This window comes from Homarus americanus, unplaced genomic scaffold, assembly GCF_018991925.1.
Source record: "Homarus americanus isolate GMGI-L3 unplaced genomic scaffold, GMGI_Hamer_2.0 scaffold38393, whole genome shotgun sequence".
In the NCBI taxonomy this organism is placed as follows: Eukaryota; Metazoa; Arthropoda; class Malacostraca; order Decapoda; family Nephropidae; genus Homarus; species Homarus americanus.
In genome coordinates, this window is record NW_024719307.1 from 691,267 (window position 1) to 707,568 (window position 16,302).

The following is a 16,302-nucleotide window of genomic DNA, read 5'->3' on the forward strand; positions in this document are numbered from 1 at the left end:
AATGGAAGATGTTCTGAAGCTCAGTAATAACGAAATAACTAGAACAAATGGCTTTAAATTAGATAAATTCCGATTCAGAAAGGATATAGGCAAGCACTGGTTTGGTAATAGAGTTGTGGATATGTGGAATAGGCTACCGAGTGCTATAGTAGGATCGGGGACGCTAGGGAGCTTCAAGACGAAGTTGGATAGGCACATGGAAGTGCTGGGATGGGTGTGAAAGAGATCTGCCCTGTATGGGCCAGTCGGCCTCCTGCAGTATCCCACTTTCTTGTGTTTCTTATGTTCAAGTCACATGACTTGGTTCAAGGTAAAGGTGTGTACAGTAGGAAAATAAGTGCCTGGGTCCGGTTTGGAATTTTCCGAAATGTGAGGCAAGCACAGCTGAGTTAATTTTAGTAATAAGAACATCATTTTTTTTTTGGGGTCCAGGAAACTGTACGAAAGTTCTTCATCTCATCTTTCTTGGTCAATTGAAAGTGGAAGAATAACTCCCTTATCCACTTGGAATTTCTAAACCAATTTACAGCTGAATAATAAGTATATTCCATCGTATTTGGTAGAGGAAGTCGTGTTTATATATACAGAGATGTTCTAAATCAGCGCTTCTCAAACTATCTGATGTGGCGGACTGGCATGGTTTTTTTTCAATGTGCCACGGACCGGCGAGCGAAGCGAGCCAATCCCGGGGCCTATTGCCCCCCGGAAAATCTTTTGAGATATGTCCTATTTCAGGGCATTTTGAGACTATCTGTACTAAACATGAAGACATGATGTCTTATTCATTCTAAGGCCAATCATCATTGACGTAACAAGTCTTCCCAGTGTGCCAGGGACCAGTACCATATTTGTGCCATACAATTAATTGTTTACGATCAGAGAAAATATTATTTGAACATTCGTAGTAATATTATTTTATAAAGGAAAAATATAATGAATATAAAAGTGGGTTGGGATGGGGTCCCAAATGACAAACACGCAGATACCCGTATGATGCTCTTGTTCCACTTCTTGATGGTAACTAACCACTGACCTGTGACCTGACATCACAGACTGCTGATCCACACGTGTGGAATAGCAGGGTTGCCAGCTGTGTGACACCCTTCACGGCTGGCACGCATAGTAAAAAAATCGGCTATTTCTTTAATGGATGCATACATTTATTTTATCCGAAATTAAATAACTACCATACTTAAAATAAAAGATTTATGTTTTGGGTGGATATGGCGTAACTGGTGGCCGAGAAACGGGCAATTCTGGCAACACAAGGTGATGCGCCCTATTGATACCCCCAGGTGTGGTTCCCACAGAGTCAAACGCCACACCATCATGAAGGGTGTTGTTATACGATTTCAGTTCGCTGTTTTGCTGTTCATTATATCGCATTCGTTAGTTGCATAGCAATGACTTTAACATGAGTGAGTAAATGAAAATATAGCCATAATAAATATAAAAACTACAATGAAAATGTAAAAAAAAAAAAGACCGAGTCAGATGTCCCGGCACATGTGGAACGTGACTATCGTTTCTTTCTTTTCTGAAAACTCTCCGCGTACCGGCAGACGATGGCTCACGGACCGGCACCGGTCCGCGGACCACACTTTGAGTAGCACTGTTCTAAATGATTAAAATCTTCCTCCCCTCCCATATTAACCTCCCCTTTGAATCTCCCCACCTCCCCTGCCGCAGCACCAAGTTAGTCCTGATCAGGAGTTGCGGTTGAGGTCACCTTCAGCAGCGGACCGGGGATTCCTTTGTACCTCCCTTCTTCCTCATACCCTCCAACACTGCCTCACTCTCACCAACACCACACCTCCCTCATGCCCTCCAACACTGTCCCCTCTTCCCTCACCACACCTCCCTCATACCCTCCAACAATGCCTCACTCTCACCAACACGACACCTCCCTCATCACCTCCAACAGTCGCCCTTTCTCCTCACATCCTCCAACACTGCCTCCCTTCTCCCACACCACACCACACCTCCCTCACATCCTCCAACATTGCCTCACTCCCTCACCCACACAATGATCTATAGTTTCCATACGTGTTTCTTTTACAACATTACTTTGTTTTGTTTTTCTATTTCATCCATCACTTTTATTTAGTTATTTATTTTTCTTTTTACAAAAATAAATCTGATTTTCCCAAACTTGGTAGAGACGTATATAAAACAGATCATTATTACTGGGAGGAAGAGAGAAAAGATATTATTTGGGAGAGCAATTTATAAAACAGGGTGGAATATATGTGAGTGGGACAGCTCGAGTTACGGAGTTAGAGGCAATGCATACTGAGCCCCGGGTTATAGAAGACGTGTGGGAGAGGCAGGAGGGTATATGGAAAGGAGACTCCCCGCAAAACTCAAGGCTATGATGGGTAGACTGAATGAATTAATGGATGAATGAATATGGTGATACTGTACTGCGCAAGAGATTCCCTGTTACTGAGCCTCGAGGGAACATATGGATAGGCACCCCATGACAGTGGTGGGAGGGATCATGTGAGTAGGGGAGCCTCAGGGAACACGTGAGCATGGGAGCCTCAGAGAACACGTGAGCATGGGAGCCTCAGAGAACACGTGAGCATGGGAGCCTCAGAGAACACGTGAGCATGGGAGCCTCAGAGAACACGTGAGCATGGGAGCCTCAGAGAACACGTAAGCATAGGAGCCTTGGGGAACATGGGGGCCTCGGAGAACATAGGGGCCTCAAGGAACACGTGAGCATGGGAGCCTCAAGGTTACAGGAAACACGTAAATGGCCAAACACCAGGGGAGAAAGGCTTAATGTATTGGGTTAGGATACTCACCGCTGTCGACCCAAACACCTAGGATAATGAGATTTATGTGAAGTATTGTCATAGTGGCAGTTGTAGCACAGGGATTGAGAGGTACAGTAACAGGTGGCACAATAACAGATGGTACAGTAATAGAAGGTACAGTAACAGGTGGCACAATAACAGATGGTACAGTAATAGAAGGTACAGTAACAGGTGGTACAGTAAACGCCTGGAACTTAAGTTATGTGTTGTTTGAGACAAGAGAGAAATTGAAACATGACATAATTTTTAACCCACACAGCCAAGAGTACACAAGTTTCATTCTAAGTCAACTTGGGGCACACGAGGCTGACCACAACACAACTACTACCATGTAATGAGAGATGGTGCACCAGGAATATGTTGAGAGATGGTGCACCAGTGTATAATATGTTGAGAGATGGTGCACCAGTGTATAATATGTTGAGAGATGGTGCACCAGAATATGAGAGATGGTAAGTGTATAATATATTCAGAGATGGTGCACCAGTGTATATATGTGAGAGATGGTGCACCAGTGTATAATATGTTGAGAGATGGCACCAGTGTATAATATGTTGAGAGATGGTGCACCAGTGTATAATATGTTGAGAGATGGTGCACCAGTGTATAATATGTTGAGAGATGGTACCAGTGTATAATATGTTGAGAGATGGTGCACCATGTATAATATGTTAGAATGGTGCAAGTGATATATGTTGAGAGATGGTGCACCAGTGTATAATATAGTTGAGAGATGGTGCACCAGTGTATAATATGTTGAGAGATGGTGCACCAGTGTATAATATGTTGAGAGATGGTGCACCAGTGTATAATATGTTGAGAGATGGTGCACCAGTGTATAATATGTTGAGAGATGGTGCAATGTGTATATGTTGAGAGATGGTGCACCAGTGTATAATATGTTGAGAGATGGTGCACCAGTGTATAATATGTTGAGAGATGGTGCACCAGTGTATAATATGTTGAGAGATGGTGCACCAGTGTATAATATGTTGAGAGATGGTGCACCAGTGTATAATATGTTGAGAGATGGTGCACCAGTGTATAATATGTTGAGAGATGGTGCACCAGTGTATAATATGTTGAGAGATGGTGCACCAGTGTATAATATGTTGAAAGATAGTGCACCAGTGTATAATATGTTGAGAGATGGTGCACCAGTGTATAATATGTTGAGAGATGGTGCACCAGTGTATAATATGTTGAGAGATGGTGCACCAGTGTATAATATGTTGAGAGATAGTGCACCAGTGTATAATATGTTGAGAGATGGTGCACCAGTGTATAATATGTTGAGAGATGGTGCACCAGTGTATAATATGTTGAGAGATGTGCACCAGTGTATAATATGTTGAGAGATGGTGCACCAGTGTATAATATGTTGAGAGATGGTGCACCAGTGTATAATATGTTGAGAGATGGTGCACCAGTGTATAATATGTTGAGAGATAGTGCACCAGTGTATAATATGTTGAGAGATGGTGCACCAGTGTATAATATGTTGAGAGATGGTGCACCAGTGTATAATATGTTGAGAGATGGTGCACCAGTGTATAATATGTTGAGAGATGGTGCACCAGTGTATAATATGTTGAGAGATGGTGCACCAGTGTATAATAATTGCAAATTTTCAAAACTAAAGGTTTAAAGAATGTTGTTGTTTATGTCAACATATACAGAATTATGAAAGCAAAAATTTTCTATGACAAACCTAAATAAATTTAAACTTTGAACTGTGATGACTGGTGACTACCTAATACAGTCGGTACCAGTACTGTACTGTACTCAACAATGTAGTCAACTCCGGACTTATAAGCTTGGCTAACACACAACAACTATACAGTATCTCAGTGAATTAGCTTTTCACAAATTTTCATCAACATTTTGAATATCTCATCAAATATGGAAATATCTGCTCAAATGGTTTGTTTTTTATTATTAAGACTAAATTTTTTTCTTTTTTATTTGGTCGATTTATTTCATGTAATATATCAACACTTCTATTCCTTCCACAGCACGAGCTTCTCACATTCTCACTAATATATACTGTAAGTGTATACTGTACAGTACCATATACATTACTGAGTAAATGTCTCCACTATGGTTTATTATAATTTAACCTAATGTTTAACTGATATAGCTTATTAATTCTTTGTTTCCTCTATGTACAAATGGAAGACATTAATTTGAGCTCGCATTAAACATTTACTTTTTTATATCAGCAAAAGTCTGTCACCCACGAAGCTTGCCTCAGTTGGTGATGTGTCCAGCCAGCCATTCGGGCGGTTGGTCTATTCTTGGTTACGACCTATATTGTGTCTGGTGTTTCTTTAATGGATGGGAGGATGTCTCTCTCACACAGGAAAGATGTAAGCAACATTCTCAGTGTTATCGGCTCCACATCATTATGGAAAGGGGCAACTTGTGGCATTACTCGCCTATAATAATAATGAGTATTTATGGTTTATGTAATGGTGGTCATGATGGGGATAATAAGGCTCACCAGATATAGACCTGTGATGTACTGTAGTCAATTAAAAAAATCAGGGGGTTGGCCAGAAGGGCACAATTAGCTTGTCACCCAGAAAAAAAAATGCCCTGTTTTTTTTTAAGTAGACATACAAAAAAGGCTGGGTGTTCATAAAAGATGCAGCGATAAGATAGGACAAGACTTTCCACCATACAGATGAAAACTATTTTATATGTACTATACTGTACATACTTTACTGTGCAGTACAGTATATCAGTAAGAGCAAAGGCCTATGAATATTTTTTTGAGCTGTCTGAAAGTCAACACAGACCTTTTATTATCAGTTGACCACTAAGAACGACCATCAAAACTGACCCCTAAACTGGTGAAGATGGTCTCAAAATACTTAACTTACTTTGTACAGTAGTGTACACAGTACAGTATTGTACTGTATATGGGAGATGAAGATGAGGTATGAGTAAGAAAGAGTGGATACTTGTATACCTGTTGATTTAATCCTTTTATATTGCCTCCGACATTTCTCTAGTAAGGGTCTCTTTATTTCCTCTCAACCCTTCATTGACATTTCTATAATCCTTCATTCATCTCACACAAAGTGAGATGTCTGGCCACATATCTGATTTTTTACTGTGAAAAATCTGGCAACATGTCTGATTGATACACCTTGGAGAAGTAGTTGGGTAATCAAATATTTTTCAGAAGCTAAGGTGACTAAACAACTTGGTCACCCAGTACAGTATGTAAATAACTAAAGGATAATTAAATCTTGTACTGGTACCACTTAGGGTGTTGCGCTACTACGGCAGCTCCGTAGATAATAAGCATGGCATTTATGACCACAGTAGTGAGGTTATCTTAAAGACTCACTCAGTCTTAATGACACCCCTAACACACCATGGTCGGGGTCAACATACACAAAGAAGTATCGTGTCATAAGGACCAAATCGACAATGTTGTGTCCTGGCATCAACTCCAGTCACTTCACTTTTGGTGAAAAGGTTCCTCAGTGGATTGTGACACAGGAACACCTAGCTTTATGCAACTTAAAATTTGGGCAAATTTTCCTTGCCCCCCAAAATTTTGGCTCTACACGCCTGTTAGTGGGAGACAACTGAACACATGCACGGTTTATGATTACTGAATGCAGCATGGAACTACTCTAGGCCTGTAGATGCACTTTAGCTTCAGATTCAACTTCAAACTAGAGTACACTGTACAGTACAGTACTTTACAAGTACTGTACAATATACAAGTAGGGTACTGTATTTGTCAATATATGTTGCCAAACTATGTGTTGTTTTGCTTATATGTTGTTGATGAGTTAAGAGAAAAATAATAATTTTGAAAAAAATAAAATAAAATATTAACAACACACTAACGCAACAGTGATGGACTACTTTGAGTAACATCAGGACACCGAACAACTGCTGAATCCTTTGAGTGTCCCCTTCAGTGTCAGTCTTCCCATCACTTGTTTGTTTAAAATGAGTTAAAACCTTATCAAAACCCTATAACATGAGTCAAAAGCACCCAGCAAAGTGATTCTTGTGCCTCAGGTAAGAATAATACACACGAGAGTAAATATTAGTGGTAATACAACTAGTGGGACATCAGAGTGCCGTGGTAATATGTATAACTACACTAGTGGGACATGAGGGTATTCCACCAATGTCACAGAGCAGTATTTCATAAGGACGTACATTGTGTGTCCACTGACTGCAAGGGTCAAAATTAATTCCCATTCGGTGGAATCTTACTGCTGTACTGTATTATATAAACACTCTCCATCACATTTGACAAGTAAAGTAAACAAGTCAAATCAAATCGCAACTGTTCAATCATTTCTAACTGAGCTTCATTTCATAATTTATTATTCATAAAATGAAACAAACTGACCAAACTAACCTCACCTTCCTAGCCTAGCCTAATATAAATATTAAAGTTTTCATGTACGTATATAGTATTTTAATCTTTAAAAATGAAAGCATCAATTTTTTATAAAAGTTCAAACAAGAAACCAACATGGGGAAGCTTGTTACTTTTGCCTTCCAGACACAAATAACCGTAAAAGTGATATCACGCAAAAGTATGAAGGTGTTCCTCGTACACAGACATCAAGTACTGTACTGTATTGACTGTTGGTGGTACAGCAGCAATGCTTGTACCGTATCTCCCATTAAGGGTTTGAGTCCTGCTTGGCCCAGACACATGTAAGAAGAGTGTATTCCTCCATAGTGACCCTCATCGTCAAACACCATAGGTATCCCAGACTCTAGTTTCCTCCTGTAATAACACTAGGTAGATCAACCGCCTGAACGAGTAATACGCTGATAAGTGGTGAAAAAATAAAATAAAAAATAAATAAATACCCATAATTAAACCTAACATAACCTGGATGTGTTTGTGTGTAAGGGAAAAACAATAGGAAATATTCATGTGTACAGTAATACCAAACATAATTTTTGAAAATTGCAAAGCCTTGTCCTTTGTAGGAATATTCTTAACAATAACAAAGAATTTATCATCTACTATACAAAAAATTTCTAAAATTGCTGTTTCTATGTAAGTGTCTATGAAACATTCCTGTTCACATTAAAAATTGAACATTTAGCATGGTATCATTGGCTGGCATACAGCTTCTTTATTTTACAAGCACGGTAAACCCTCGCTAACTCGGCACATATGGGGCTCTGATCTTGCCGAGTTATCGCAACTTCCGACTTATCGAGGCACTTCCCCCTCCCACAAAATACAAAAATATTTTTTTTTACCAATATAGATGTACATGTAATTACTAAATGTAAAAAAGTAACATTTACCAGCAATGCAGGCAAAGAATAAAGCATCATAGTAGGAGACACAAATGCATAGTAGGTGACACAGAGGTATGGTAGGTGACACAGAGGTATGGTAGGTAACACAGAGGCATGGTAGGTGACACAGAGGCATGGTAGGTGACACAGATAAGTCCCCGCTTCAATATTATTGTCAAGTGACATCATAGGAGAATAAGGGAATAGAAAAAATAAAACAGATCAAGAGTGAGGATGGCTAAATATGTTGTGTTGTCAATAGTAAGAGAGACAACTGAGACCCTGCAATTGTGTGTAAATGAGGCAGAAATTCAGATCAGCAACCTGGGACTTGGTCACAATTTCCATGATGCCATATAGCAGCAGGACAATACATTATGTTTCCAATATTTTCTCAGGCAGTTAGGTTAGGATGGTTAGGCAGTGAGGTTAGGTTGGTTAGGCAAGTTTCTAATAGGTTCTGTTCATTGTTATTTAAATTTTCTTACTTAGTATCATCCAAGCAAGATCTGAGAATTTGGTGTAATTCCATAAAGTCCTTCTGGTGGTAACTGGTTGCTCAACTGTTACCCAAATATCAAAAGTGGAGGGGTTAGTGGAGATAGTCTACTAACCCCTTATGTACGGTGTCGCCTGAGCTGAATAAAATTGTCTGTCCGTAGAGAAGGGATTAAGTTTACTCTTGAGGTAGGAAATTGTTTTCTACCATGTTTGCGAATGTAATACCGATTTTCAAAAAGGGAGATAGATCACTATCCTCTAACTACCGTCCAATCAGTTTAACATCAAGTGTAGGCAAATTTCAAGAAGCAATAATTTCAAACTCTATTCGAAATCACCTGGAGAAGCACAAGTTGATCCATGATTCACAACATAGCTTCACAAGTGGGCATTCATGTCTGACTTATCAATTAACATTCTTTTCAGCTGTTTTCGAATCAGTGGACGACAGCACGATTATGATGTGGAATAAAGTAAGTCCTCGTTTAATGTTGTCCCAGACAACGTTGTCTCGTTATAACGTTGCTACTCTTCAGATACCAATGATTCAGACAATATATATATATATATATATATATATATATTATAACCTATCAGAGACCTAACTACTACTTCACCTACCTTAACTTAGGGCAGATCATGAAGTAAGGGTACAGTTTATCTTGGCCATGACAGTAAAAGTTAGTTTACACGATATTATCACTAAATGTACCATGAGCTCGGTGCAGCTGACACCTGGCTAGAGCTACCGGGCCCGGCATCTGCTACAAGTACTTTAAATAATAATACAAAAATGTTTGTTAAATATATCCTTTTAGATAAATTATAAAGGCATATTTTTTTCATGGAAAATATTTGTCTATATGGCAATAATTACTATACTTACATGACCAGCGGCTAGTTTTATAAGATCTAGTGAATGCTGCCTTATGTTAGTAAACAATGGCTGTCCTTCACATCCACTGACGATGACCTTCCTTTAGGTCTTCTATTAGTTTTTTTAGTTTCACAAATTTATTGACAAACCTTGGAGTACAGGTTGCCTATTATGAGTAATTCAGTCAGGTCTTGATACTGAGGGTGGTATCACTTCTCACTGACACAAGAGAAAAAGAAAGAGATAGATGATGCTCAGCCAGGAAGTTAGCTTCTCGGCGAGAAGCTAACTTTTGTCTTCCAGTGTAGCGGGTTGTAGCTACGTTCCTTGATAAGAGAGAGGGGTTTGAAACACTACTGAAGGTACACCAACCAGATAGTGTAGGAGTTGTAGAACTGTTGTACAAGAACAGGAGAATCGACCCAGAGGAATGAGTTCAGGATTGCTGGATATGACTCATTTACGAACCTTTCTCAAGAAACTTGCAAGAGGGGTGTGGTTATCTATGCTACGCAAGACCTTACAGCAAGCCAGGCGAGGGTACAGGGAGAGTATATTTTTGAAGAGTCCAAGTGGTGTAAAATTAAATTAAAGGGAGGGGACTTCCTTATCGTCGGGTGTATCTACAGATACCCAAGCTGTGGCCCACTAAATCAAAGGAAATTAAGATCCTTAATAGACAATGCAGCGATGCTCAACCCTAGCCACTTCCTTATCATGGGGGACTTTAACTAAGGCGACATCGACTGGAGAAACGAGTTGCACCCCAAATGACTTGAATAACCCTGCTACTCTTTTTGTAGAAACTCTGAGAGATAATTTTCTGTTCCAACATGTTAGAGACCCGACACATTACAGAGGGGAGCAAACACCCAAGCCACAAAACCTCATCATAACAAACGAGGAGTGTATGGTGGCTAAACTGGAACACCTTGCCCCAGTTGGCGCCAGTCACCATGTACAGTAGTTTTGTCATTTAGATTTAACTGTTACCTAATTCAAGATAAGGCCAGGCCAAGGTGCAAATATTACAAGGGAAATTACAACAAGATGAGGGGTATCAACTCGCCTGACTCATTAAGGCACAAGAACGCAGACATTACGCTGAATATCATAACTAGTAAAGTGACCCATTTGATCGATAAATATTCACCCAAGACCAAACCCAGTGCCTCTAGGAATACGGGGGGATCCCTACACATGAACCATGAGGCGATTGATATATATATATATATATATATATATATATATATATATATATATATATATATATATATATATATATATATATATATATATATATATATATATATATATCCAAACCATAATACAATACTGTAATAAGATACTACATTTTGGAACTAGGAATTTTGACCCCTGCATCATCTTTACTAATAACTTGGCAATGTTTCTATGTGTTAAAAGTAAAATAACCCAATATGTTTCATATGTTTCAATTACAACTGCTGTTACCAGTAATTATCAAAGCTAATATAATACCCTTTGAAACATGCCTGTTGCTACTGCTAATGGTTGGGCACAGGACAAGTTGCTATAAATAAGTACATGTACAGTATGTGATAAATACAGTCAGTACCATGATTGTATATATCCTTTATTAATTTGGCATCACCTTTCACAATAATCAGCATTTAACAATACAAAAGAAATAAATTTCATATAAACCAATTTTTCGATTGTTGGTACACTCAGCAAAGTGTACTGTTAATATTAGAGCACATGTTCCCGGTATAACTGGAATGGTTGCTAATGTACAAAGCACGTCAAAAATATACCCTGGATCATACAAAGAACAATAAAACATAACTACTACTGTATGTGTATAAAATATCTTACATACTTGCTGATGAAGTAGTTGTTTATGCCAGCTCAATAGCCTCAAGGTCCTTACAGGCTTCCTATTCTTTCATTACTTGACTGGGTGAGTGTACCTGTAATCCATAACCTACCTCAAAACTGTAACATGTTAGATGTGCATCTCAGTAACAATCTTCTGGATATGTTTAATCTCATTCAATGTGTACTAACTTCCTGAGTAAGACATCAATGTAACAGTTGACCTCAGGTCTGGCTCTAAACAACTTAAAAGGAACTTGTGACCAAGCATCATCCAAATACAATACAGTAGGTACAGTATAGTATTAGCCTCATGGGTGGAACAGTTATCCAGTCTCAGTTTTGGCTCCAAACAATTCTAGATCCTAAGACCCTGACACCTTTAAGGAAGTAACATTTTTCTGAGCAACCTAAAAGGTAATATCCTGGACAAAACAGGGTCATTTGTCTGACTTTAAACAACACTGTATGACCTGCATCCTCAAGCTATAAGCAGACAGATATTTGCTACACAAACTCCTTGCAAAACCTCTTAAACTAATTCTTATATAACAGGGAAGTAAGTTGTTCAATCATACAAATTTTGAGTAACTGTAACCCTAATGATACAATGTCATCAAAATATGCTGCTGAAGCATACAGTATTGTACAGATGAATCAGTACAGTACTGTACCCAACTTTACTGCTGATACTTAAGTACAGTACAGTACAATTATATCCCCGTTAGCCGGAACAGTTATTGCACAGCTTTTCCAGGTAACGAGACAACTTTCTCAAACCCGGAAAAATGCCCACATCCCCGGAATTTTTCCGGTTATTGGGAAAAATTTCCGAGAGTCTAAACTATGCACCTTGCTTAGACAGACACTAGTTCACATCCCTGGAATGTTTCTGGGTGTTGAGGATAGTTTTCTTAGAGTCTAAATTACACATCTCATTTCGACTCTATACTATGAATCGCATCATCTTATCTCACAAAGACAAACACTCCCCCATTACATTTAGACCACAGGCACGAGTGGAAATAATTACAACTAGTGAAAAAACGTATAAAATTGTATTCACATCTGTTCAAATTGTGTTGGAGAGATGACTTTGACACCATAATGTTCCTTAATAGATCCTCTACAAGATGTTTTCAATGAGAGGTCTTCAAACAAAATATTATTGACATGATGTAATGATAGGGCCTCCATTCCTTTTGAAAAAATGTAAGAAATTTTGATACCAGAATCTGTAAAAGCAGTTCTAATTTAGTTAGAAACTCCATTTCTTTACTTGAATAATCCTTAATAGTTTATCTAAAAGTCTGGTTATATAAAAAAAAAAAAATAAATAAAATTTATATACTGTATATATATATATATATATATATATATATATATATATATATATATATATATATATATATATATATATATATATATATATATATATATATATATATATATATATATATATATATATATATATATATATATATATATATATATATGATACGGGTATGCGAGGCGCCTTGTGAATGAAGCTGTGTATTACAGTGAAGACTAGTATTTTCCACTCACACAGAGCTGTATTAATTTATGTAAACACCACTGTAGGTGGGGTGGGGGATTAATGGGTCTCATGTTAGTAAAAAAAAAAAAATATACTAAAGTACTGACCTGATACAGTATCAGGTGGAGGTGGAGTGGGGGATTAGTGGTCTCATATTTATAACCTAATACAATGTCAGGTCACCTATTGTTGGGTGGGAGATTAGTGGGTCTCATGACCTGGAGATGTCTCGAATAAAGACAAAAGCCAAGGTATTTTTGAGGCATGAGGATGTTAGTCAAAAAGTGTATAAATTTTTATTCACATCTGCTCTAATTGTGTTAGAGAAATGAATTTGGTACCATTGCATATATGGAGATGCGTTCCTGACGACGTTATTTTTTACCTATAAGACATACTGCATACAGTACAGTATTGTGTATGACAGGTACAATTATTAATAAACACTGATTATTACAGTAACATATCTTTACTAATTAATGACTAACAAATAAACTATGTACTGTATAATATTAATTGTACAGGTATCATGAATGACAGTTATATTAGAATGGTGAGTGGTGGTGAGATGCAGTGGGTAAGAGTGAGGGGCAACCCTTGAGAGAAACTGATTGTGTGGTCAGTTTTTCACTCCAAGGGTTAGGCCTCCCTCCCTCTCTCTGACTCGCTCAATGCTTTTGCACTTTGCCTTGTACAGGATGCAAGGGGGTGCCCAATAAACTAGTCTCATGTGGCAAAAAAAAAAAAAAATCAATACCACCTCATTTACCCAAACAAAATTTTTTATAAATTTTTATTCACAGCATCTGTTCTAATTGTGTTAGAGAGATGAATTTGATACCACAATGATCCAGAATAAATTCTCTGTGACATGTTTCCAATAAGAGAACCTTAAACAAATTATTTTGAGGGAATAACCTTCTACAATGGCAGCAGAATATGAACTAAGCGATACAAGCAGCAAGACCACCCACGCACCTGGCATGTGGGGATGTGTTGGAGCATGAAGCGATCTCTCGATACACCTGGAAAATTTATTCTCGGGGCCCAGAACAGAGAGATTTTCTTGGACCATTCTCAGAAAACGCGCCTGATTTTTAATCTCGGAAACTCGTTCACAGACTGCAAAAATTCCAAGCCAATTTCAATTCCAGGTTTGGAGAGTTCTGGCTAATGGGGATATTACTGTATATGGTGCATGCCCAGTACTTGCCAACAGTGCGTAACATAGACGTGACCGATCGCCCAAGTGGATAACGAGCCGATCATTTGGTGAAGAGGATAAAAGAAAGAGAAAAGTAACAGAGACGTGACCGATCGCCCAAGTGGCTAACGAGCCGATCAGTGGTGAAGAGGATAAAAGGAAAAAAGGAATACAGGTATTTGAAAAACAGTAACCATCAGATGCTTTTTATATGAGATATTTTTTCTTGATGAAGCTTCAATGATATATGAGAATTAAGTGCATATTCTCAGGGCCTCTACAGAGATAAAACTAGAATTCCTAGCTACTGAGCACAGTTCAACACTACATGGTAAACAAATATTGATAATGGACTCCAACTCATGGTATCCTTTGTACTGAAGCGCATTTGATAAATTCATTCAAACTCAAGTTGTCAGTGTTAAATTCTAATATCTCAATTTACACTAACCATCACAAGTAACAAACGTCTTGACTACCATTACTAAGTGTCATTGAACAAGCCTTTTTACCAAGTAATTGATAACAAAATGGACCAATTATTGTCAAGTACAGGTACAAGTAGCTCTCAGTCACCTGCAAGCTTTTCTAAACAGAGGATTGCAAATACTGTGGTTAGTTTTACAGCTAATCCAATTACACATTAATTACATAAACGGTTTTATTTTCTTATAATGTGTCTCCCTCAGCCAGAGAAAACATTGTATCAAGCCTGGCTCTCATTACATAACAATAGGAATTTTCAACAAAGACACTTGGTTATACAGTATGTGAGCTGCCTAGAGAAACCTTCCACTCCTGCCCTTTGTATGGAATGGCTCATTGCTAGGCTATCTATCACTGTACTGTAGATCAATTAAATTTTGTATCAGGGCTTACAGATCATGTCTACTTGTGCTACTCTGACTGACTGGACTGGAAGGTGTTAGTCCTCGAGACACAACCCAATATATATATATATATATATATATACGTATATATATATATATATATATATATATATATATATATATATATATATATATATATATATATATATATATATATATATATATATATATATATATATATATATATATATATATATATATATATGCACAGAACATAATAACAATCATCAACCCAATGTCAAGAGCTGAGGCTAAACATGTCATCTCATCACGTCTTATGTTAAAGCTTCTCTTACTGGTTAAAAAATTCTTAACATTAAATTTGTGAAATATCAGATATATATCTTTTATAAATTTTTTGATCAACAGATAAATCATGTTAGATTCATATACAGTATCATTCCAAAAATATTTTTCCAATAGAACTCCTATATTCTAGTCATCAATTAACTCTTTTAAAACTATACAGTACAGTAGTATACATATTTCAGGGAACTTTCAAGTGACTACATTATCTGATTTATTATCATCCTTAATTTATAAATAGGATAGAAAAATCACAATTACTAAGTGAAAACCCAATACATATCCATTACTTTGGGAACTTAAAAAGCTCTATTTAGTATTTCTAATCACCCATACACTTGTTGTCTGCAAATTACTTACTACATTATACAGCAACAGATAACATAACTTAATTCTTTCAACACAACTCTACATGATATGTCTTTAAACTTCAATACAAGCTTTTCTTATGAGTTCCTGATATACCTACCAGATCTGTATTTCTTCAAAGGCACTTGTCTTGAGCGTTTTATGAATAATGTTTCAAAGTTGGTGTGACGAGAGTGGTACAGTATAACTATTCCTAAAAACCTTACAGTAGTCAACTTAAAATTCAGTGGTTTATATCAGAACTGTAACAATAAACCGTCAATGCAAGTTACTAAATCAAAACAACCAAAGAAGATAACAAGAATGTTTAGATTTTGATAAAAGAGTTTGATCTTGAATCACGTACGTCTTGCCTCTTAAGATCTCCATTTACAATGTAACAACACTACTGTATGTATTTCTTATATGTTCATATGGAGAAGTGAATAAATAAAGACATTATACAAAGAATGAAACAGGAACACAGGATGAACACTCCCATGTTTGTTTCTCACATTAAACTTTTCTCATGTGTTTTTTTCTCCCTATCATAGTCTTCTGGGGTTTGTTAAGAAGAATACCATGTAACTGATGATGAAATGAGAGAATAGTACAGTACAGTGGTCCCTCGGTTA

The 16,302-nt window shown here is 37.4% G+C and overlaps 1 protein-coding gene and 1 long non-coding RNA gene across 2 annotated transcripts in view; one reads left to right on the top strand and one right to left on the bottom strand.

The window, feature by feature from the left end:
• LOC121859975 (sodium-independent sulfate anion transporter-like) overlaps positions 1–9,384 on the bottom strand; it is a 102,284-nt gene extending 92,900 nt beyond the window's left edge. The window contains 1 exon segment of the mRNA XM_042356956.1: positions 9,249–9,384. Coding sequence (XP_042212890.1) covers positions 9,249–9,268 — 20 coding nt within the window. The 5' untranslated portion in view covers positions 9,269–9,384.
• LOC121859977 lies at positions 1,514–12,034 on the top strand. The gene is made up of 3 exons (XR_006087796.1): positions 1,514–1,614; positions 9,707–9,710; positions 12,023–12,034. It is a non-coding gene; the product is annotated as an uncharacterized LOC121859977 (long non-coding RNA).
• Positions 12,035–16,302: the final 4,268 nt, after the last annotated feature.